The 23,066-nt window shown below is 38.8% G+C and overlaps 1 protein-coding gene across 2 annotated transcripts in view; it reads left to right on the top strand.

The window, feature by feature from the left end:
- Nucleotides 1-23,066, top strand: part of PPP2R3B (protein phosphatase 2 regulatory subunit B''beta) — an 88,583-nt gene that overhangs the window by 38,181 nt on the left and 27,336 nt on the right. For both annotated transcript variants that reach the window (XM_074965997.1, XM_074966007.1), the window contains 4 exons: nt 19,224-19,409; nt 20,159-20,262; nt 20,962-21,064; nt 22,008-22,082. In XM_074965997.1, the coding sequence (XP_074822098.1) occupies nt 19,224-19,409; nt 20,159-20,262; nt 20,962-21,064; nt 22,008-22,082 (468 nt within the window). The remainder of the gene's footprint in view (nt 1-19,223; nt 19,410-20,158; nt 20,263-20,961; nt 21,065-22,007; nt 22,083-23,066) is intronic.

Genomic DNA, 23,066 nt, shown 5'->3' with positions numbered 1-23,066 from the left:
ATTTCCCCAAGTTATATTAAACCCTGATCCTCCCACTTAAACATATTTGAACAAAACCAGATATTAGAGTAAAAAAAAAAAGTGAAACTCCACTGATTCTCTTTTGTTACATAACCTCTACGTTGGCTATTAAAATTCTAAACTTTTTGGGGAGAGCCCTGTTCTATTAATTTAGATTAAATATAGGGGCCCAAAGAGTCAAAGGTGTTAACATAACCCAAACACTGTCCAACATTTAAACAAGGTTAGGGTTTGATTAGAGAGACCTCACCTGCTTAGTACCATGGCAAACACGCCATTAAAGTCCTTTTAACATATTATTAAAGATACAGAAAAAGGAAAAACAGTTAAAGTGTTTGACAAGTATAGGAAAGCTTATTTAATACTTTCTTTTAACACCTTGATTATCATACACATTGTGAAGAGAGTGGTCACTTTGGATGGGCTATTACCAGCAGGAGAGTGAGTTTGGGGGCGGGGGGCAGAGGGTGAGAGAACCTGGATTTGTGCTGGAAATGGCCCAACTTGATGATCACTTTAGATAAGCTATTACCAGCAGGAGAGTGGGGTGGGAGGAGGTATTGTTTCATGGTCTGTGTATATAATGTCTTCTGCAGTTTCCACAGTATGCATCTGATGAAGTGAGCTGTAGCTCACGAAAGCTCATGCTCAAATAAATTGGTTAGTCTCTAAGGTGCCACAAGTACTCCTTTTCTTTTTCCCTTTAGCTGGAGTTTTTAGAGGGAAAAAACAAACCTTGTTTGGCAGTCTTGAATAAATATCCTTTCTGTGGAAAAGAAGTTCATTGAGATTGGCTGGAGCTGCTGAGTCCGATTCAGTTTCCTAAGAAGATAGAACACACACCCAAAAGGGGGAGAGAAGAATAGCAAAGATAGAAAATGCAGCTTCTGTCTTTGATGTTGACTTTCACTTGCAACCTCACTGCTGGAAAACCATAAGCACAGCACCCGGTCATAGCTACTCCAAGACCTGGCAACTCGTATTGGCATTGCTTTTAGTTGCCTCTTTGGTCACAGGCTTACAGCATTTCAGCAAAATATACAATCTTGGTGGGCTAAGCCAGACTTTTACTAGACAGAAGGAAAAAGGAGAAGGATAGGAAAAAGAAGAAATGAAGGAAAGGACACATTGGGGAAAAGACGAGGCGGAGAGACAGTCAGCCTCCTATCTAGGTGGTGGTTGGAATTCAGCTGGAGGTGGCAATGTCATCTGGCTCCCTCTGGCCTAGTCTGATCAGAACATCTTTCAGGATTGGGATGAAGTAGGTCTGGGGTCCCAGAAGATGGTGCAGGTGGCAGCTGTGATGGTGAAGCCCCTCTAGTAGTCAATTTTTCTTCCAAAGTCTCTTTAAGGACCCCACAAGGGAATTATGGGCTGAGTGGCCCATCCCCTCATTTTGTCTACCAATTAGGCCTAATATCTGACATACCAATTTTGGTTAACTGATTTTCAGTTTCACACAGTTCTTGTTTACCAGGCATGATCTTAACACAGTCCTTGAGTTATATCAGTAGGCCTTTTTGTTTGAACTAATGCAGCTTTTCCCAGCAACATTTGTTATAGGTTATTGTGATATCTTATGAACTTAAACTCACTCCTTATAGTTGAACTCAGAGTAAATTTATAAACCTAGTTAACACAATAGAACTTACCTTCCCATTTGCCTGGAAAGTGCCTGGAGTGCTATAATTAAACATATCTTCAGGACGTCAGGCTCCTCTGTGGTGGAGGGCTGCAGACACTATGGCAAAGCTGTTGCATTACTATTTACTTCTGAAGCAGATCAGTATATCCACACCAAACAGTCTGCCTTCAGCATGTCTACACTCCACATTCCTTCCAAATATTGCCAGAGCAATACATTATGAGACACAAGTTCCTTTTCATAACTGTCCAAAGCAGGGATATGTGGGACAACTTATAAGATATTATAGGACCCAGAAGGGTATTCTGACAAACAAGGGTAATATCTCAAAACACTTCCTGTCCCAAAGTAATGTTCTTTGAATGACTGTCCATATACCTATTCCACTGTTTGTGTGCGCTCAACATGCACACGCCAAGTCTTTTCTAATTGGTTGTGCCCACTGAGCTGGCACATGCGCCCTGCATGTCTTCATACCTGCAACAGAGGACAAAGGATAGGGCCCCATTTCCTTCTCACCACCCATAGCTAGGAGTTGAATTTTATCACTTCTCTTACCACACTAACCATTGTCTTGTAAATATAGTGTAAATAGTTTATAGCTAGCACTAATAGATTTACTTTAGTTTCTTGATGGTTTCCATTTTAATCACATTTGGGAACTTGTTTTGCTTGTTGTTTTTTCTTTCTGGGAGTACTGGGTACTAGTCTGGTCAATATGACTGATCTTAGGTCCCCAAGTTTCAAACATTCTCCATCTTGTGAAATGGTCATGCTGTTGAATGGTGGTTACCTAAGATGTATGTTCTGCCTCAGAAGGTCACATCCCTGACCAGTGTGACATTTGCTGATCATTCTGGAGAAGAATTCAGCAAGCTAGAGAATCTCATCTCGGGGGATTCCTCCCTGAGCAGTTATTACACCCACATTCAGGCCTGGTTTTGGTTGCTAAAAAGTACAAGAGATCTTTGAGGATTCTCCTGCAGCTTTGTTCTCACAGATTGTGGAAATAGCCCTCTAATCATCTGTCCTGAGAGAGTCTTTGGGAGACTGGTAAGAGGGAGTGCAAGACCCCCAGGGAGAAAGAGGGTCATATCATCTCAGTGTGACTTCTTCTAGATCTCATAAAAATTTGAGACATAAGGTGCCTCAAAGCTTCAAAAAAAAGTTCCTGAGCATCCATATTGGTATTGTTTGAATGAATTGGACTTACCTCAGATCTCACCTGGTATCATATTGGCCATTTGGTTCCTTGGTAGAGATCCCATGATCAGGCCTTAGCAGTGCCGACTACCCGAGGGCCAATAGTATCAATACTATCTGCTAGTGGATGACCAGTGTAACTACGACTCCAGCACCAACAAGAACTTGTATTAGCACCTCCTTTTCTCATGCCCGTTTCCTTGGTACAGATGCCATTTGAGCTACTCCCGCACTGCAGCTGTATCTGGCTTCCACAGAACTTATCTTTTCATTGGTTCCACTTGATTCCACAAGACTACTTCCATTGGCTCAGTCTGCAGCACTGGTTCCAGTATAGTCTATTGTATCAGTACTGACTAAAGAGTATCCCATGTATATTCTCACTACTCCAGTGGGAACAGCACCGTCTTTTCATGAGGACTACTTCCACCTCATTTACTTCAGTGGCCAGTGGAGGGCTGTCTCCTACAAGATTGGAGTTATCGGGACTTGCTGAATCCCCTACCCTACAGAAAGCATCTAAGCCAGACTTCCATTATTATGGTAGGAGCTCATATACTCACTCTAGATACTGATACTCATTGCCTGGGCTACCGGTTGGTATCTTATTTTCCTGCATCCCTGGAATTTTGGGGTATCTTGGGGACCCCACAGGCATAGAAGACTAATCTCAACTACATATTCAAGATCTAAATCTCTCTAGCCCCTGATCATCTGAGAAGGGAGTTATCGTTTCCCACAACAGTCAGAATCAGCTCACAAGGCTCCTTCTCTGGACCAAGACTTGCAGGCTGAGAACAGACCATCCCTGCACATATCTCCTTTTTCTCTCCTAGGGAAACTGACAGAACCTGTTGATTATTACTAAGTGGAAAATCTGTTTAGGTTTGGAAGCCCACTGTAGGGTCTGCAGTGCTGGAGACATGAGTGAGAGCACAGTCCTGAAGTGGTGTATTATCAACATGCAAAATGTCCCTGGTGGATTCCCCAGAAAGCTGGGGCAGTAGATGGAATCCATATTTCCACATGTCAATCCATACAACCATCAGAGAATGACAACTGAACAGGCCACTACTCCCTGGTAGCCGAGATGGATCACAAGATTCTGAATGTTTAGTCTGGCAAAGAAATGGTACATAATTGTAGAGTGGACACTCTTCCCCACCACAGTCTGTTATGGGGGGACACAGTATATACAAACAGTAAAAGGCACTGCTTCACTGCCACCTCATAAGGAGCAGAATGTGGTGGTTGCCTTCAGTAGGACATATGCAAGACCATTTTTTGGCCTGTAATGTTTTGTACAAAATTTGTGAAAGCAAGAGGGGAAGTTTCCTTCTGATAGTAGGCAGAGATGTCGGGCAGAGGAGGCAAAATATTTCACTAGTCAGTGCCATAACCTATAATTAGGTACCCCACAACAGCTGGCTTTAATAGATGTTCTGATATCATTAAGAATGTCCTCTATCAGCACTTTGGAAAGAGAAAATGAGACAATGCAGATTGATATGGACTTTTTATATTTGTAAGTTGATACCAACATCTTCATAGTATTGATTGTTGGTGACTTTCTGGAAACTCCAAAAATGATCATAGAACAGAATGTCTGATGATCAGCTTTTATTTATTTTTTTTTAAATTAAAGTTCTGTTAATCATAAGCAGTACTTCAGCAGCACAGCAGAACAACTAAAAGCAGTATCTCAGCAGCAGCAGTACTGACACAACACAGAAACAGTAGTTGTACTTCAGTTCCCATAAGGCTGCATACTTGCCCAAGCCTGTTTTAATAAATCAAGGACCAAAAGGAACAAGAACAAGGAGAACAGAGTCTTTGTACTTCTGAAATTACAAGTGGTGCAAGTATAGCATTTAGGGTCTGGGTTTCTTACCTGTTGGGACTAGTGTTGAATGTAAATGCAGTCATAAGTGAGGATGGTACTGGATGCATTCTACAGTGGTGAAATGTCATTTAGCAGTAGCTGAAGAGCTGTCGGTTGGTGTGCTTTTTACTACTTTTTAAATTACATCTAATGTACCTGAGTGGGGAGGGATTATGATCTTTGTTGCTGATCTACTGAAAATCAGTTGACTTGCCAGTTGTACACATTTTTTATTTTATTTTTTTTCCTGTGTGCTGGCTTGTTACACAATAATGTGCCAATATTCCACTACATATGTGTGCATGTATAAATTCACTGAAAATATTTTTAGAGTACTCTTGCTCAGTGCTCTGAATTTGCATGTATCTAAGGAAGTTGAATGGAATTTCAGTTTTAATGTGTGAACTCGTTGATTATAGTCTGCAGAGATCAAATTTGGTAAAAATAGATAGCGGTATTCCCCAAGTTCTACCCTATTAAGTCTCCCAAGTGAGACACCATTTCCAATAGATTGTAATATGCCCTCTGCTGGACTATCTGGATTGGGTCAATTCAGTGTGCTTTTTGTCTTGGTAGGCTCTATTAAGCTTCTTGGATCCTTCTTGATTGGATGAAAAAATACTTGATGGTACTCTTCCAAGTGACACCTGCTTGTCATCCAGTAAACTATTGCGTTATGAGATTTTGTCTCCAGTCATCCAAGGACATGCAGATAATCTTGCAGTAGAGTAATAGGTAGACCATTTCTGCGACCCTGTAATGGTGGAGGAGTCATATCAATTTCAGTGAAGCTTGTGGAAGGCTGCTTTACCTGGCATCCTCCATTGCTCTAGAAAAGTAGATAGATGAACTACTTGTTCTGCAGTCTGGTGGCAGGAAACATGTAAAAACTGTTACTTACACTAGATAGTAAGCTTGATTCTGACAGGGAGCAGCAGAAGGACTGGCTAATAAATTAGAAGTTACCAGATTGTCGATTTGGTACTGAAGTACTTCAGTGGAATAAATAGATCTGGCTTCTGTTCTGGTAATACTGTTTGGGCAACTAGTTTTGAACACTTGGCTTTGAAATATGGCAGCATATGGAATTCTGGAATTTCTGTCAACTTCTGCCCTCAAAGTTGCCCATTTCGACCAACATGGAATATTTTGGTAGCTCGTAACTGGCTTCAGAGGAGAGGTGGAATTCTGGTCCCAAGGATAATGGGTGGGAACCAGTTGGTTTATCTGGGAAATGAGGCTTTCAGTGTTTTGGGTATTAATCAGCCACCAGAAGATGTTCCATACCTTGCTTATTTTATCCCCCTTAATGGAAAAAGAGGGACAAACTTACTAATATTCAACTTTGCTGGTTGCTATATCCACCCTTACAATAACAATGACTGGGCCCTGTGAATTGCTAAACTTGACTTCTACTGTACATCCCTGATCAAGCACACAGTGAAATCCTACATGGAGAGCTCTTCATCTCTAGGGTGGAAGATCAAATAGTCTGAGTCATTGAGCTCTTAATCCTAGTTCCCATCCCTGTCATTCTGAACACTGCCCTCAGCAACATTCTACTGTGGGCCTCTGCTGTTAAGTTCCCAGACAAACTTAAGACATCTTGTGGATGAGAATTGTGCTTTAACTTGTTGAAGGGATGAGTCAGACTTCCCACCCTGAAAGTCTAGTCCAGGGGTTCTCAAACTTTTGTACTCGTGACCCCTTTCACATACCAAGCCTCTGAGTGCCACCCCCCCCTATATATTAAAGAGTGTTTTTAATTTATTAAACACCACTATAAATGCCGGAAGCAAAGTGGGGTTTGGGATGGAGGCTGACCGCTCACGACCCCCCATGTAATAGCCTCATGACCCTTTGATGGGTCCTGACCCCCAGTTTGAGAACCCCAGTCTAGTCATTGCTCTAAATCTCTTTTGAATCTCACTCTCAGGCTGATTTTTGTTTGTTTGTTTGTCTTGTCACTTCATCGCTTTTGCTGCAGTTGACCATTTCACACAGACACTGGAACACTTTCGTACTCCACTCTCTTCCAGTTGGTGTACTTGCAATCACTGTGGATTGCATAATTGCCTCTGCTTCCAGGTAAATTTTAATCTGCCTTGGGCCAGTAGCATCCTGACCATAAGAGGAGTTTTACATGGAAATAAATTGTGGATCCAAAACTTGCAGATAGAATACACAAGAATTCTGAGATCTCTCAGCTGTGGATGTTTGTGACAAAATTGTGCTATAATTGAGATGAATATACAATGTTGTATGTAAGCAAGGGGCTTAATGGATAATTTACCCCTTGGCTGCCACCAGGCACATAAACCAGAATGCACAGAACATTCATCGAGGATGGTTGCAGAATTGAGTTGGAACATTGTGACTGCACTGGGAAGACAGCTGAACAAGTGTACCTGTGATGCCATCACTTCCCTTCTACATTGATCAATTGAACTGATGTCTCTAAAGTGTGTACAAGACTTGCTTAGAGCTAGTGCAAGTGATGAAATGATACTCTGTACTCTTGTGAGGCACTCATGTGGACAGTATTCCAGGCACTTGAATGTGTACTGTAAATGCCAAAAGTTTCCAAGGTAGACTGGCCTTTATTGTCTCAATGCCCCACCTAAACCACTAGGCGACTTCAGTGTCTAATCAGTTAACATACTATGGTAGCTCCAGTCCAGTCTGAAGGACCACCTAATTTCTAAGATTAAACAGAGCCTGAATGAGAGCTCTTTCATACTATTTGACAATGGGGGGGAAAAAAGGTGGTTCTTTTTGGAATGTTTCGGAGAAGGAGGGTTTATCTGCAGAAGCAATATTGTAAATGTTAAATTATCAAAAAAACCCAAACCCCCAAACCTCCCTTTATTAAGGAAAATACTAAATTCTCAAGAGTTTCTAAAGGATGTGTGGTGGAGGGAAAGTGTCCCCATAAAGTGGATCCTGAGCTCTCAGGATGCAAAGCTTAAGTCCTTCTGGTTTGTCTGCAAGAATGAAACATATGTAAGGAATAGTATAATCATGGCTTTGATTTATGTAAAATAGGATATGTTGATCTCTACCTGAAGTCACAGAATAGATACTGCAGAAGGCTCATTCTCTGTACTGGTTCGGAACATAATATTGGTTGTAAATTTACCTTCCTACCTTGGAATTGTTTGAAGCAACTTCAATTTAGCCCTTCCTCCCCGATTTTATTTTTAAGTTTGGGGTGGCCATGTGTTTCCATTCCTGACACGAGTGGAGTCTTCCTTCATCAAAAAGTGTTTCCTAGCTAGTAACAAACTTGTTCCTTGAGGGTGTACTTTCATAATGGCTTAAGTCCCATCCAGATCCTTTTATCAACTTTTAGAGTATCTTGCTTCCTTTTTGCTCCTGATCCATTCAAAAGTCTTGATCAGTGGACTTCTTCTGACATCACCCCAGGCAGAATTGGAAGCATCCTGCCGGGGGTCTGCAAATAGCTCACTAGTCATGTTGCTGGCTCCTCATTCTGCTTGCTAAATCACTTTGAGACCGCTAAAATATATTCCTTAAAATAACTTTTCTGCATAGGCAGTTGCTGTAGTTGGGATTTATGTGATCAAGAACAGGAGGATGCTAGTTCCCATAATTATCTCTTTGTGATCCACACTGAAAATTCTAGATCCCCTAGTCTATAAACTTGCAGAAGTAAGACCTCCTTGTTTCCAAGATTGTTGTCTGGGAAGAGCCCCAAGAAAGATCACTTAACTTTGCAGAACACTACTCTCTACTGGATCAGGAACAAGACAGTAAAGATGAAGTATTGATATAATTCAGTTTGGCAGTTCCTTTGCTCATTATGTAGGTAACTGAAGCCTACCTGTTACTTGAGTAGAGCAATTCTGTTTTTGAGGGTGATGGGGGGCATGGCTTCAGCCCTGTAATGCTACATTGTCCTAGTAATGAAGGACAGCTAGGTAGTCTTGCTTATGAGTTCTGTTGAAGCACTCATCAGTTTAGCTTCAGCTAATAATGCTGCTTCTGAGCTTTCTGTATATGAAACAATTAAGCCAGTCTCGGATTTTGTTTGACTAGCTCTAACAGTGACACAGAAAGATTATTTGTCAAATTCTATCTTGTGAACTCCTGTACTGAATGAAGAAGTGGATATAGATAATTTTATGTTAACCAAGTTTTTCCTGCTGCTCAGTGCAGCAACTCATAATTACCTTTCTAGGAAAACTGTCCTCTATTCCATATTTTTTTATCCTCCCATTCCAGTCTCTTAATTTCTGTGTGCTGACTCCTATTCATCCCCATCTAGCTAAACATATCTAGTTTAAGGGTAAGGTATTTTAGGGATCATGTGGTGGTAGAATATCCTAGTACATGCTATGGTAACAGCTGTGGAAGTCTCCTCCTGGGAAAGATGGAGTAAGTTGTCACTGGAGAGTGGCAGAGAGAAAAGGTGTCAAATTTCTCTACATGTAAGCATCTCAAGGTATATGCTAGTTTATGTGGAAGAATCCAGATCTTGTTTTCAGCACCTTCGATAAAGCAAAGCAGAAGTTTAAAATAATATCTTCATATGCACCCTGCTAGTGTCATCTACACGGAGGGGAAGGTGACAACTGCAGGTGGATGTGGCTATTGCATTCAAAAAAATATACTGATGGTGTTTTGGGGGGGTAGGGAGTTTCCCTTTGTATTCTGACAATTGATCTATAGGTAGGTGGAACTTGAGTTTCACTGTACTAATAAACTAGACACAGAAGTTCTTCAAGAATGTTTCCTGCCTCACTGTGTCATAAAGCCAGAAGTTAATTTTAATGTGACTTTAACTTTGCTAGAGAAAGCACAAAGTGTAATTGTGTGAAAATCAAATAGATGGGAACAATAAACCAGCTCATAAAGGAGTGTTGGGCTCCATCTTCTTGTATCCCTACTCTATTGTAGCTGTAAGTCCACTACTATCCTGTAAGAATGTACCACATTTTGCTAAATGAGAAATTTCTTTCATAAGGATTACAATATAATACAGGCTCAGCATTTTATATTCAGGGACTGAATAGCATATATGATGTCTCAGTACTGTAAGCAGAGCATAAATAGCCATTTTGAGAAACTCTGCATTATAATAGCTATTAAATTCAAACAGAAACTTCATTCAGAACTGAAGATGAGGGTTAATTATCTTATTGACTGAAAAATGTGGGATAAGAGGTTAGAGAGCCTAGTAACTAATTTACTTTCATCTCCGCGCCCCCCCCCCCCCCATGGAAATTTCATCCCCTCTGAATTTCCCCGATTGAGGCTTTTGGGTCTTCTGCAATAGAAATAGTTGTAAACTTTGATCATACTTTTGACTGTTCTTCAGTGCATCTGTTGAAATTACATACATCACTCAAATGAGAGAGAAGGGAGTTAAATGCTGAGTTTTATTTGTTTAGGCTTGCTCATAAGACCTAAAAATGGGTTGTTGCAATAAGTTTTGGGTTCAAAAGGTAGATGAGTAATAGACACCAACAAATATTTATTTTCATCCTTTTTTTAAATCCACATAGCATTTGAATAAAGTTTGTGATCTACAAATAAGTCTCTAAAACTAAATGAATTTAAAAGCAGTGTCTTAAGTAAAATGGATTGCAAACCCCCTTACTGTTGTTACATCACCTATCTTAAAAAAGGAAAAGAAAACTTCTGCAGGACCAGAAATCTTTACCCTGTTAAAGTAGCTCTTGCATTCTGAAACTTTTAAACCTTCAATTACTGTTTTTGACTTGGCTATCTTTTCAGAATAAGGTGCTATGATGCACCGCTTCTTAGAAGTGACAACCAGGGTGGATAAAAATCAATTTTATTTTTTTAAATCCAATTTTTTTTTAATTCAGATTTTTGATAATGCTTTGGGGGGGGAAACCTATCTAAAGATAGTTTTAATTAAGATGCATTATAGCTTAAATATATCTCTTCATGGAATAGGGATTATAAATTCTAATTCTATAGTATGAGACAATATAGTCATGTAATGTTTAAGAAAATTTTATAAATGAGTTCCAATAATTCATGGATTAGGGACCCAATCTTATGGGGTTCCAAGGGATTCTGTATAGATTATTTAGATTAATCTTTCTATCTACCCAGTGGGACTCAGTACTCAATTTAGAAGGTACCATCAGAGATGCTTAGTTTTGCAGTTCTCAAACGGTGGATTTGTCTCCAGAGATAACATGCTTGTTAACAGCAAAAATGTTTTTAAATAAATAGAGGTGAGAAATAAGAGACCTCAAGCCTATTGTTCCTCTGCAAATTTGTGTACAGAGTCAATCCCTTACCTCTCTCTAAAAGTGTAAAGCTTCAAAAAGTTCACTGAGTAGAAGATTGTTGGGGCCGCAATAGATCTGGACAAGGAAAAGAAGTCTGGAGATAAATGTGAGAAGGGAGGGACAGGCAGTAGAAACAAAAGTGCAACTGTTTTTGAGCAGCATATTCCAGAAGTCTTTGAGGTCTTTCTGAGGGTAGTCTTCATTGATTTGAGACCTACCATACCATTCTCTCACTAGAAGGGAAAACCTATAATGGCAACAGGCTGTAAGAGACACCCAGTTTTGGAATATTTTAATGAAGTTCCTCTACCTGTGGGTGACAGGCATGCATGCAAAATGCAAACAGTGCAACAAAGAAATGCAAGGCCTTGTTGCCCAAATGAAACAACATCATGAGAAGTGTTCCTTCTCAGGAGGAAGCTGCGTTGAAGATGATGAAAGGAACACGTCTGAACATACAGGATCTTCAGGTTGGTAACAACCAACAAGTATGCACTTTTATGTAGAAATCAGATTAAATCGAGTCTTCCTGATTAGTGATTTAAATCATGATTTAAATCAAATACACCCTGGTGATAACTTAAACTTTTGCCCATACTTTACAGTGTGTGGTAAGAAATTCTGGATCTTATGTTAATCTTACGTTAATCTGTTTTCCATCACCTGAAGTCCTAATACTGAGTAGAATCTTGTTCTTGAGATCTGCCTTCTATGGAATGTACCAGGGCTGTTGATTTAACACTAGAAAATACCCTTTTTTTTTCTTATAAATCTCTACTCGTAAACAATAACAAAGCTACATGTGTCTAAGCTGATACCATAAAACACAAGCACTGCCATATGAGGACAAATTCATTCAGTTATTCTAAGTACCGTATCATGTCAAAACAGTGCAAATACTAAGAATTGTTTAGTCAGTGTGGCATCTTGATCAGCATGTTGTCTAAATATATTTTTAAGTAGGTAAGTGTGCTTGATTCCCCTCCGGCCCCCCCCCCCCAAACCCTTAATGGTATTTAACTCACTTTCTCTTGACCTTCACTCTGTAAACAATTGAGACTTAGTCAATTAGTTCAATGAGGTCATGCATTTATTTCTTTAATGTGGTAGTTCTCACACAGAGTTGCCATCCTGAAAAGTGTACAGCCTTTTAAAAATAGGGGAGAAGAGGCTTTTCCCCTTTTCTTGATTTCAAGAATAAGTTACTTTAGGTCAGGAAGGAGAGGAAATGGGTTATCTCATTTCTAAAGTCTTGCGGTAATGGTGGATAGGATGGGCCCCTCTGACCAGCTGCAAATACTCCACATCCCAGTAACCTAGTAGGCAGGCAGGGGAAGGAGCAGGCATCCATGTCTCACCAAAAGAAGTGTACCGTAGCCAAGGCAGTCCAAGTTGTGTAACATCCAGAGATCTCTACTTGGGAGAGTGATTGGGATAAGCATCCCCTTAAAAAAATCATCTTAAGGAAACAGGGAAAGCAACAGCTGGTTCCCCCATATTTAGAAACTGGCCCATCTGGCTTCTAATCTCCTTCCTCGGTTTTGCTCAAAGCCAAATTTGCTGCTGGAATAGAATTTTTTGTCTACCATTACGAGGAGAGAGAAACTAAGCAGGCAAGAGAGGGTCAGAAGATTATTTCTGGGGTGGGTGGGGATGTGCATGTTTCCTTTCAGCCTGTTTGATGTGATGTATTTCCTGCCTCTTGTTATTGAAGGGCTGTAGGAGTAATGCATCTGATGCTGACATACTCTCAGATGTTATCAAAGAGTAGGGAATATTCTTGAAACTAGCAAAGGGAATGAAGAAATGCCTTTGTGCCACTTCCTGCAAAAATAAATTTAAATTATAACCTTCTCACCACTTTTACAAAGTAAGAGTAAAGAAACACTTTATAGTGTGAATTTACCCAAAGCCTTTATGCTTTTTGTATGCCAGGGTGAAAATTGACCACGTGTATTAAAGGGACGATCTTACGTTCTCTTTTCAAGGTAAATCTTACAGAAGCTTATTTGCAATATTATGAAATTGTAAATCATTAGCTGATCATATTTTAGAGGAAACTTATTATTTGGCTTTCTGAATTGCAAATTGCAACTCAGGCTATTAATATAAAAATAAATTAAATGGAGACTTGGCAGTACAATCAGACTATTGATTCTGGCTTTTACATATGTTCATTGCAAAGGTTAATATGTCAAATTGACATCATACTGTGAGACTTCAACACATGCAAATCATTCATTGAAATGTAACTTTTTTTAAATCTCCTTTTAGCTCCAAATATTTCATAACTGTATGTGGTTTTGCAAGTTGTGTGGTGGACTTTCTCACTTGGCTGAACAAGTCTTTTTTGGTAGTTTAATTTATAAACAGATTTTTAGCACAAGCAAGAAAATGAAGGATAACCTCCAACTGAAAGTCACAGCGGCAAGAGTAAACCGTGTCATATGAGGTTTTCAATCCAAACAAATTTATGCTTTCCATTAGCAGGACTCTTAGCAGTATTTTTTAGGTGTGAACAAATATTCCACATTAATTAAATTGTTAGAATTAAGACAGTAATTTGGGATTTTTATTCATCTGTGTGGAATTAGAGAGTCATAGAAATATAGGACTGGAAGGACCTCTAGTCAATCCATCCTCCCTGTGCTGAGGCAAGACCAAAACACCTAGACCATCTGTAACAAGTGTTTGTCTAACCTGTTCTTAAAATCCCCCAAGGATGGCAACCTAGTCAAGTGCTTCCCTTTGAAACCTAGTCCAGTACCTAGCTATCCTTGTCGTTAAAGTTTTTCCTAATATCTAACATAGTTAATATATTTAAACTTTTTCTCTATAAGGATAGTTTTCCTAATATCTAACCTTAATCTCCCTTGCTGCAGATTTAGCTGATTACTTCTTGTCCTATTTTCAGTGGACATAGAGGACAGTTGATCACAGTCCTCTTTGCAACTGCCCTTAACATGTTTGAAGACTATCAGCTCCCCCTCAGTCTTTTTTTCACAAGACTAAACATGCCCAGTTTTTAAATCTTTCCTCACAGGTCAGGTTTTCTAAACTTACCGTTTTTGTCTAAGTGCATTTTTAATAGGTTGTCTTATTTAGAACAGAAATAGCCCTTCTTTTGAGTATTTTCAGTATGGCTCCTTGATAAGATGTACATATGCTCTAGGAAATCCTACTGAATGCTCTAGAAAGCAGTGATCATAGGGACCATCCAGGTGAATCTTCCCATTCATTCAGGGAGGACATACAAAGAAGCGCAACTTTAGTAGTTCCTCAGTTCCTTCTGACCTTCATCTGAAAGGTGGAACTGAGGGTCAAAACTTGTAGTTATTTCCTTTTTTCTTTAGAAAAGCAAAAACCAATCCTGTACCTACAGCTTTTGATTGGCTGTAACTAATGTACCATAAATTTGGTTTTTCTGTACTCAATTTTTGGTATGAGCTTGTTGACCTTGTGTTCAGTGTTGTAGGTGTAACTGATCCCATCAAGAAATCTGGGTTTAAATGTTGTACATAATTCTGTTCCAAATTATTGATTCCGGATCAACAGCCTTAGTACCTGAATGGAAATAATTCCCCAGGGTAGTGTGCAGCCTTTGTTGTCTTTACTTCCTGCACCCATAAGGATGGGAAGTAAATACTTGAACTCTTTCTGCTTAAGATGATTAAAGAGACATCCGAGTTGGTACCATCCTAGAGACTTGAGACCACTTCCAAAAACAGCTCATAGAAATCTTCAATCAGAGATTCAGTTGCATAAAAGGTGAGGGTGGCCTTAGTGCATACTACTTCCTTGATACTGAAGGGGCAGGGAGGGGAGGCTCTTTGTTTTCTGTAACATCCCTCACGGTACCTCTAGAAGATGAGGAAGCCTAGGTCTGTGCCCCTACTTAATGCTAAAGGAGGCTTTGGAATAGTTGTGGCAGGATTATTCAAGGGAAATAAGAGTGTGTAATGCTTTGATACAGCTGCTTCACCTTGCAGGGTAGTCTGGTTCAGTGCCAGGGGCATGCTTTGTACTTGCTGCTGAGGAGTCAGTGGGGAGTTACTGTCCTAGCATTCTGTTTCCTCTTTGGTATGCCCTAGAAACCATCCCTGACCTTTCTTTCCAACGATGATAGTGTTGAAAATTGCTTTGACATGGATGGTTTGGGGCTGAGCTCTTGCTGTGGCCATAGTCTTCAGCCCCAAAAGGCTACTGTATATCTGTTGCATAAGAAAAAACATTCTGAAGGTATTTCTCTGCTTCAAAGATCTAGAGATTAAGCTCAGGAAAACTGACCACTTTGGGGAAGGAGTTGTATTTGTTGGTCACCCTTCAGATGACTATTTCTACTTACTGAAAGGTGAGACACATTCACCTTCCTGTTCCAAAACCACCTTTTCTCCCTCTTTAATCAACTCTCCCAGAAGGAAATGAGACCAACCAATTTTGCTTGATGGGCAAAGAGTAACCATAAATACTCTTCAAGCAGTGCATAGTGCCTTTAGGACCTCAGCATGCTCTTGGACTACAGCTGTCTCCCTGAAAAGGGGCTAAAGGATTCAGACCTTAAAGATAGCCAAGATAATTTGGTGGATTTTCCTTTTTAGGGCCACAATCTACTTAGTAACAAGGCAGATGATTGTTGCTGCCTGGTTGGGGAAGTGGGGAAATATAAGACCAGTGATTCTGGAAGCTTCCAAAGGATTTACTTTATTCAGTTCCACTTCATGTTATCACTATACATTCTTTTTCAATCCATTTTCAGGTATCACTCACGAGTACGAAGGCTTACATTATTTTCCATTTCCAACTTGAAGCAATAGAGAAGGTTCCTCTAGAGTGCAAAGGAAGGTTATTTACTTTATTTTCTTTAAATAAAAAAAGAAAAGAAAAAGAGAGAAGCCTGCATCCCATATAGGCTCTCAGAAAATTGAACAAGTGCATAAAAAAATCAAATATGCATGGTAATATTAGCTTCTGTAACCTGTTCATTAAAGGGATCCTAACTTGAAAATCATATTTAAACATAACCTTTTCCCTTACTATTTCATAAAGTGTTTGTTTTCAGTTTGGGTTAGTCTTTCTCCAGGTTTTGTAACTCTTCATGTGCCAATTCTTATGCAGATTGAACTTGTTTAGACATCTTGCTGCTTCCTGTTCAAAATCACTCTGATATAAATATTCACAATAGGGACCAGTTATGTGTAAACTATCGCCATCAAAATTGAAGCACATATTTAGTGTGCTTTGTCTTTTAAATAGCACACTAATGATAACTTTAACTTGTGTAACAAAACCTGATGTTTTTACTGTTACCAAAATAACCTCAAATCTAGAATGTCAAGTTTATCCACATAAGTATTTAACTTGGAGAAATTAAATGCTGGTATGGTTGAGTGGTTTTGGGAAGAGGAAGCTTCTGTTGTGATGAAGTGGGCATGCCTGCTGTGTTAAATTTGTCCATCCAGAGAGAACAGTTCTGTGAAAGGATTTATCGCTAGTTGTACAAAGCTAACTTTCTAAATTTCAGAGAGCCTTTAAAATCCAAAAACGTCTACATGTAAACCAAAAGGTTACCATTTATCTCACTGTAGCACAACAGATGTGCAGTATACTTTTATATAATTGAAGGAACAATTTTTGAAAAATATCTACTGTTCCAAACCTCTGCAGAACTTTCAATTTGATTATTTTCTTCTCTTGCTTGGTTTTACTGGGTCATCTTCCCATTCTCTAAGTCTTTTTACATATTCCTTTTTCCTTCTTTGCTAAGAAACCAGTCTTGCGACTTAGTCTTTACACTTTCTTAACCTTGGACTTAAAACACCTCGTTTTGTCTCTATACTAAATTTACACTGACTGTTTTAAACTAATGCTCTGAAACTTTTAACTAAAGGAGTTTACAGTAATTTATAACTTCCTGGCATTCCACCTGAAGAAAGAATGGACAGCTGTGATCTGAAGAACTTTACTACCTGCCAGTCTTGTTGAAAGTTGCTACCTAGGGAAATAACAAAGACTGGGGGGAAAGGAATGAAGTAGCTGCATCACAATTCTAACTTTTTTCCTGTTTCCTTTTTTCCTTTTTTGTCTTTCTGTAAAAATGGTCAGTCAACACACAGCACCGAGAGCACACTACTGTCAGTCCCATAGAGAGGGAAGGGCTAAAGATCTACTCCCCAGGCTGGCACAATAGATTAAAACGTGCTATGTATATAATATTCCATGGGTGTCGCTCTGAAGTATAGAATGTGTGAGTCAGTTTGAAGTGATGGAAACAGCTTCCAACCTGGTTGAGATGTCCTTTTGTTTATAATATCACCAGGTTGAATAATCACTGGGATTCACTGTCTGAAACTGTCCAGTTTTCAAGTTCTCAGCCATTTTGCTTTTACGAACTACACCTGGGCAACAGCACAGGCTTTCAGTGACTAGTTATGTCAGAGGCTCAACCCAAGCACTGATGTGATGGTGGTTACCTTGAAATTTAGGGGGAAATTATAAAGAAATTGTTTATTGCACTCTTGGTGGTGCTAACAGGAACACCACTTTGGAGATGGAAAAATGTTTGTCATTTTAGTTTGAGATCTGGGGTATTTTTGTTTTTGTTTGGTGATTCTGTTGATGTGACTTTTACATTTTTGTATCGCATCAAGACAGCCTTTATGGTGTAACTGAAAAGTGCAAATCCAGTAAACAAAAATAAAACTTTTGCCTACAAGTACTACAAACTCAAGTAAACTTTTTCTGTTTTTTATTCTGACATACTTAAAGGCTAGCATTGATTTTTAGTGAAGTTGCAATATCAGGACAAGTGTAAAGTTGGAATTGTTTGGCTCATTTGTAGAAAAATCCGAGGGGATTAACTCAACCTCTTTACATATTATATCTCAGTGAAATTGAAGTCTTTTTGGGGACCAAAATCCTTTATCCATACGGCATTCTCAACATGGATGGCAGCAGTACAGACATCTGTTTTTTTTTGCTGTTGCCTCAGCCCAGCTGTGAAAGGACCATCTTGAGGGGTGTGGTGGTGGTAATGTCTTTGCCATTCATTCCTTAATGTTGCTGCTGAATCTGTCAGATGGTACCAGTTGTGACTGGAGGAAATTGAGATGGACTTTGGGTTCATTGGGATCGTTGATTTCATCATGGGCCACCATGGGAAATTTTTTGTCACTGCTAAATTGGGCTGGTTTTGAATCTGTAACGTAGAGATGAAAGCTTTTGTATTCAGTTGCCAAATTATTGAGCTGTCCAATACACACATTCTTTTATTTGCTCAGTTTATTTTTCTATTGCCTTATATCCTGTTGACTTGTTTTTCAGCTACTGACCTTTCTTCATGGGACTAACTGAATAAAGGATAAATTCTCCTTTTACCATAGCTAACAGCTGTATTGTAACCACTTACCTGAATAAATTTACCTATTATGGACTTCAGTCATTTTTGAGTTGTTAATTACACTACTCTAGCATACCTAGACCCCTATATCTTTGCGCTTGTGTGTGCAGAAGTATTAGTACACAAATACTGAACATATTTCCTAAAAAAATATTTTAAGAAAAGTTGTCTTGTTTTTAGGATTCAACTGAAACTTTTTTCTCCACAGTTATGACTGAGTTAGAGAAGAAAAGTGTGCAGCTTGCAAGCACCCAAAAGATTGCATGCTTACCTGACCCTCTTGAGTCTACAAAACTGAGGTGGAAATTTTGTGAAAGCACGATCTCACATGATTCTAGCACTTAAGCGACAAGTTGAAATACTAAACAGCCTTGCTTGTGATATTTTGGGCTGTTCTGGTCTCAAGCTATACTGGAAGTTAAAATAACAATTATGAATACTTCCAAACTTCAGAAAAAGGTTTGGCTAGAGTTCTGGTTCTAAAGCTGGATAAAGACTTGAGGTGGGATAGAGGGGAAACGCTATTCTTACCTTAGCCAAATAGCTTTCCTTATGTCAAACTTGAATTCATTTTGAAAAGGCTGAAATGTTCTAGATGCCAATTTTTCAGGAATTTTTCACTCTTCACTCTTAAAGAGCTTATTCCGTCATATATAATTTTCTGTAGGAATATGTTACAGTAGTTAATACAAAACAAGATAAAGGCTTTTCCGTCTCATTCTAAGGAGGATTGTATGGCATACAGTTTGATACACCTCAGTATGTCAAATGTATTTATCCATTTAGGTTCAGACAAAGAAAGAAGAACCTTTGCCGCCATCACTGAGCCAAACCATTCCAACATTTTATTTTCCCCGAGGATGTCCAAAAGAAAAACTGAATATAGATGCAGTGATTGCCAAAATAGAGAGAACTTTCTGTCAGTTTCCAAATGAGAGAGCAAGATTAGAAGACATGGGCAAAGTTGCAAAGGTGAGGATTTACTGGGTGTCTAACTTCAGTGTACTAACCTACAAAAAGGAAACAAATGGTTTTCCTATGTTATCTGTTGTGTGATATGAATAAAATTCCAAAAAGTTAACTTAAATTGGGCTGGTATTGTCTTTACTTAATATGGAGCCTGATCCATAACCCATTAAAGTCAATGGGAGTCTTTACATTAACCTTAGTGGGTTCTCCATATAGTATTGAAGCAGGAATGTAAATGATAAATATTTTGTTTTCAGGGGAGCTGTATTGATCACTCCGTATATCTTTCCATAGTAGTCTAGGGCTAACACTGGAACACATATACACTGTGATTGCTTACAGTAAACATATGCTTGTCTTCATGTGTGAATCCCCCATTTCTTTAGAAGTACAAGTGGAAAAATGGTTCCCAACTGTGGGGAAAAAAGAATAAATGGAAACGACTTTTCCCCTTAATTTGTTTTATTTACCATGAAAATCTACCTTGTTGTGCAGTACAGTAGAGACTAAAGCTGTTGGTCAAATTAAAGGTTACCTGTCAATAAACTACATCTTCCAGGAATTGCCTTATTTTCACTGTAGTTCCGTAAAAGTGTGTGCAACGAAACAAGTGTCTGTCCTGCTCTCCCATAATGCAGCCTTACAACTACACTAGCAAGGTTTCATTTTACGCTAGTGTTTTGAGAGGGAGTAACGCTCAGATAAGTAATCAATAAACTGACTGTCTGCATTGTTCTACACCTTAATTCCAGGCCTGTGAATGCCCGCTTTACTGGAAAGGTCCCTTGTTTTATTGTGCTGGAGGAGAACGAACAGGATGTGTCTCAGTTCATAAATTTGTTGCAATGTGGCGAAAGTAAGTAGGTTGCTTTTTGAGGTACTGTGTTTCTTAATTTAAATGTAATATTTAAGCTATGAATGTGATCCAGCCTGCAAACAAACAAAACCCCTTTCTAATAGTCCAACACAGAGTTGGATTTAAAAAAATGTGTACAGTTTAAATTCTTGATATTTGCTGTGTAAAGATTATAATGTGGTGTGGTTAAGGACAAGTTCCTAGTGGTCCCAACTGTGTAAGGTTTTGAGAAGTGTGGTCCTAATTTGCAGGAATATGTCAACAGTTGTGGGCAGATACTACTTTCTTTGGGATCAATGAGGCTAGGAAGGAGAACTATGGTCTTGATTTCAAACTGTCCTCTCATTTGACTACTCCACTTCTGGGAGCAGGTACAGTAAAGCTAGTACAATGTAAATTATGCCTTAAAGTCTAGTGTGAGAGGAAGCAATATGGGATTATTGGCCAGTGCAATGCTTAGAGCTGTGTAAAATCACTAGTAGGCAAAAGAAACTGTGACCACATGCCTTCCTTTATATTATGGTAACTCATTCTTTAGGTGCTCACATGTCACATCAATGAGTTGAGATTAAATGCTGAGACTGCAGATTTTTCATAAATCCTGCTGTAGAACTTCCTAACACAAATATGAGCATTTTTCCTCTCTGAATGGAATAGAAAAAGTTTATGATGCAAATTCATTTTATATTTGCATTTCAGAATACTACAGACCTGCCACGATGATGCTGCAAAGTTTGTTCATCTTCTGATGAACCCTGGATGCAACTACTTGGTGCAAGAAGACTTCATTCCATTTTTACAAGTACATAGCGATTTAATTTAATCATGACCTCTTTGTATCTTCCAAAGCTAAACAAAAGACTAGATGTGCCAGCACAACTTTAATTTCCTAACTGATAGAGTAACTCTAGTAAAGAGAATGAATAAAAAGATTACTGATATTTAGTGCATGCAACTTGTATGGTCAACTGATGAGTTTAACTTGTTACAAGTCATTTTACAGTCACAGATATTTATAGCCTACTTTTATGTAGGGAAAAAGTTGAAAAGAAGAAACCCTACACATACTACAATAGCTCTTAATTGATGTTTGATTTCGACTGACTAATGTGTCAGAGCCTATTTAACCTTAAGAATGACAACTCATGATTGACATAGTAGTGTTAAGGATGTGCTTCTTGGGCTTCTGGGAAGTTATTGGGGAGGGGAAAGAAGAAAAATGGCAGTTGAATCTCTTTTTGGACTGTCACAGGTCTTAGTGCTTTGCTAATGAATGACCAGAAGCAAACTTCCATGTTGGACTTAGTGTACTTCCACGTGGTTTTATAGAGTGTCTTCATTTTATAATGGAAAACCATCTGTAATTTTTCAGCAGTGCTGTTTCTTACTAGTTACATGTATCAAGCCCCATCTACACCAGGAAAATAAGTTTTGGGTTTTTTTCTGAAAGGAACATATAATTTGCACACGTCTGCCTATTGTTTCCGACATCTCCCTATTACAATTAAGAAAGCTCATGTTGAATGGCTTTTAAAAGTCACGTTATTTTGAAAACGTACATCACCATGGGATGTTTACATGAAGCAGTCTACAAATTGTTATACTTAGTAATGGTTGCTTTGCTTAGCAATCAAATTTGGAATGGCTCTTTCAAGGAATTGATGGTAGTATTCTGCGTTAATGAGTTGTTACCAGGGTGAGAATGGGTACCAGTTGGCACTTCATTTCCTCCCCTCTCTTTATAGGATGTGGTGAATAGTCATCCTGGCCTATCCTTTTTAAAAGAAGCATCCGAATTTCATTCTCGTTACATTACCACAGTAAGTACTTTATTTAGAAAAATTACTTTGTTTATACAATTTAACTGTTAATTAATAGGTCAATTGAAATATGTAAAACCATCCTTTTCACCATGGGCTTATTTCCAGAGACAAGTATTCTGTTGATCTCAACTTTTCAGGCTTCTAGTGCATGATACTGAGTCTATTCAAATCTTCAGGAGACACGGTAATGGGAGGAAGAGCATTTGTCATTGCAATCGATAGTTGTAAGGTTTCTCTGTATTTCAGCGTGTTAGAAGAGCTTACTGAATAACAGTTGAAATGAGGAATACTGAATGGAGATGGTTTGTGTGGAACATGTTAATGTATTTCTACTGAAGAGCAAATTACTTAGTTTACTTGGATGCTTATTTGGGTGTGGTTTTCAATGTATGGCAGGTTAGAATACTGACCCTGGTTTGGACTTCGTAATGAAAAAAGCCTAAAAGTTTAAAATGACTTCTGCATTATTTCAAGTTCAGATTTTATCAAGTAGATAATGCATAAGTTCTCCACAATATTATGGAATTGTAAAGAGATCATGATAGAATTTAAGCCTTTTTTTAAAGCTACTTGCACCTTCCCAGTTCAATGATTTTCCTTTTAATTGAATTTTGTATACATGAAAAGTTCCAGATCTGCAGCTCTAAGCTTCTGTGACTAGTCATCTTTCTGTCCACAAACTGCTATATGAATAGCAGTTAACTGTTCTATCAATTTCCCTCAACTACTGATCTGGATTTGACAAACTCTAGAGATTATGTTGCTTCAGACTCTGTGCTCATTTGGTCCTTCAATCTTCAGAGTCTGAGATCCCTCCCAAGGGCATTCAGTTTTTTTAAAAAAATGTCAGCAAGCATCAGTCACTGAGTTTAACGAGCATCCTCTGGGAACTAAATTAAGGCCATTAGTTCAGTATACATAATCTACAGTTGGATGTAGCACAGATTTAATCTGGAAGTCTTTCTTTTGAGACATTAACTT

This window comes from Natator depressus, chromosome 1 (assembly GCF_965152275.1).
Source record: "Natator depressus isolate rNatDep1 chromosome 1, rNatDep2.hap1, whole genome shotgun sequence".
NCBI classification, from domain to species: Eukaryota; Metazoa; Chordata; order Testudines; family Cheloniidae; genus Natator; species Natator depressus.
Note: the sequence above shows the minus strand (reverse complement) of the source record. Positions and strands in the feature narration are given on the sequence as shown.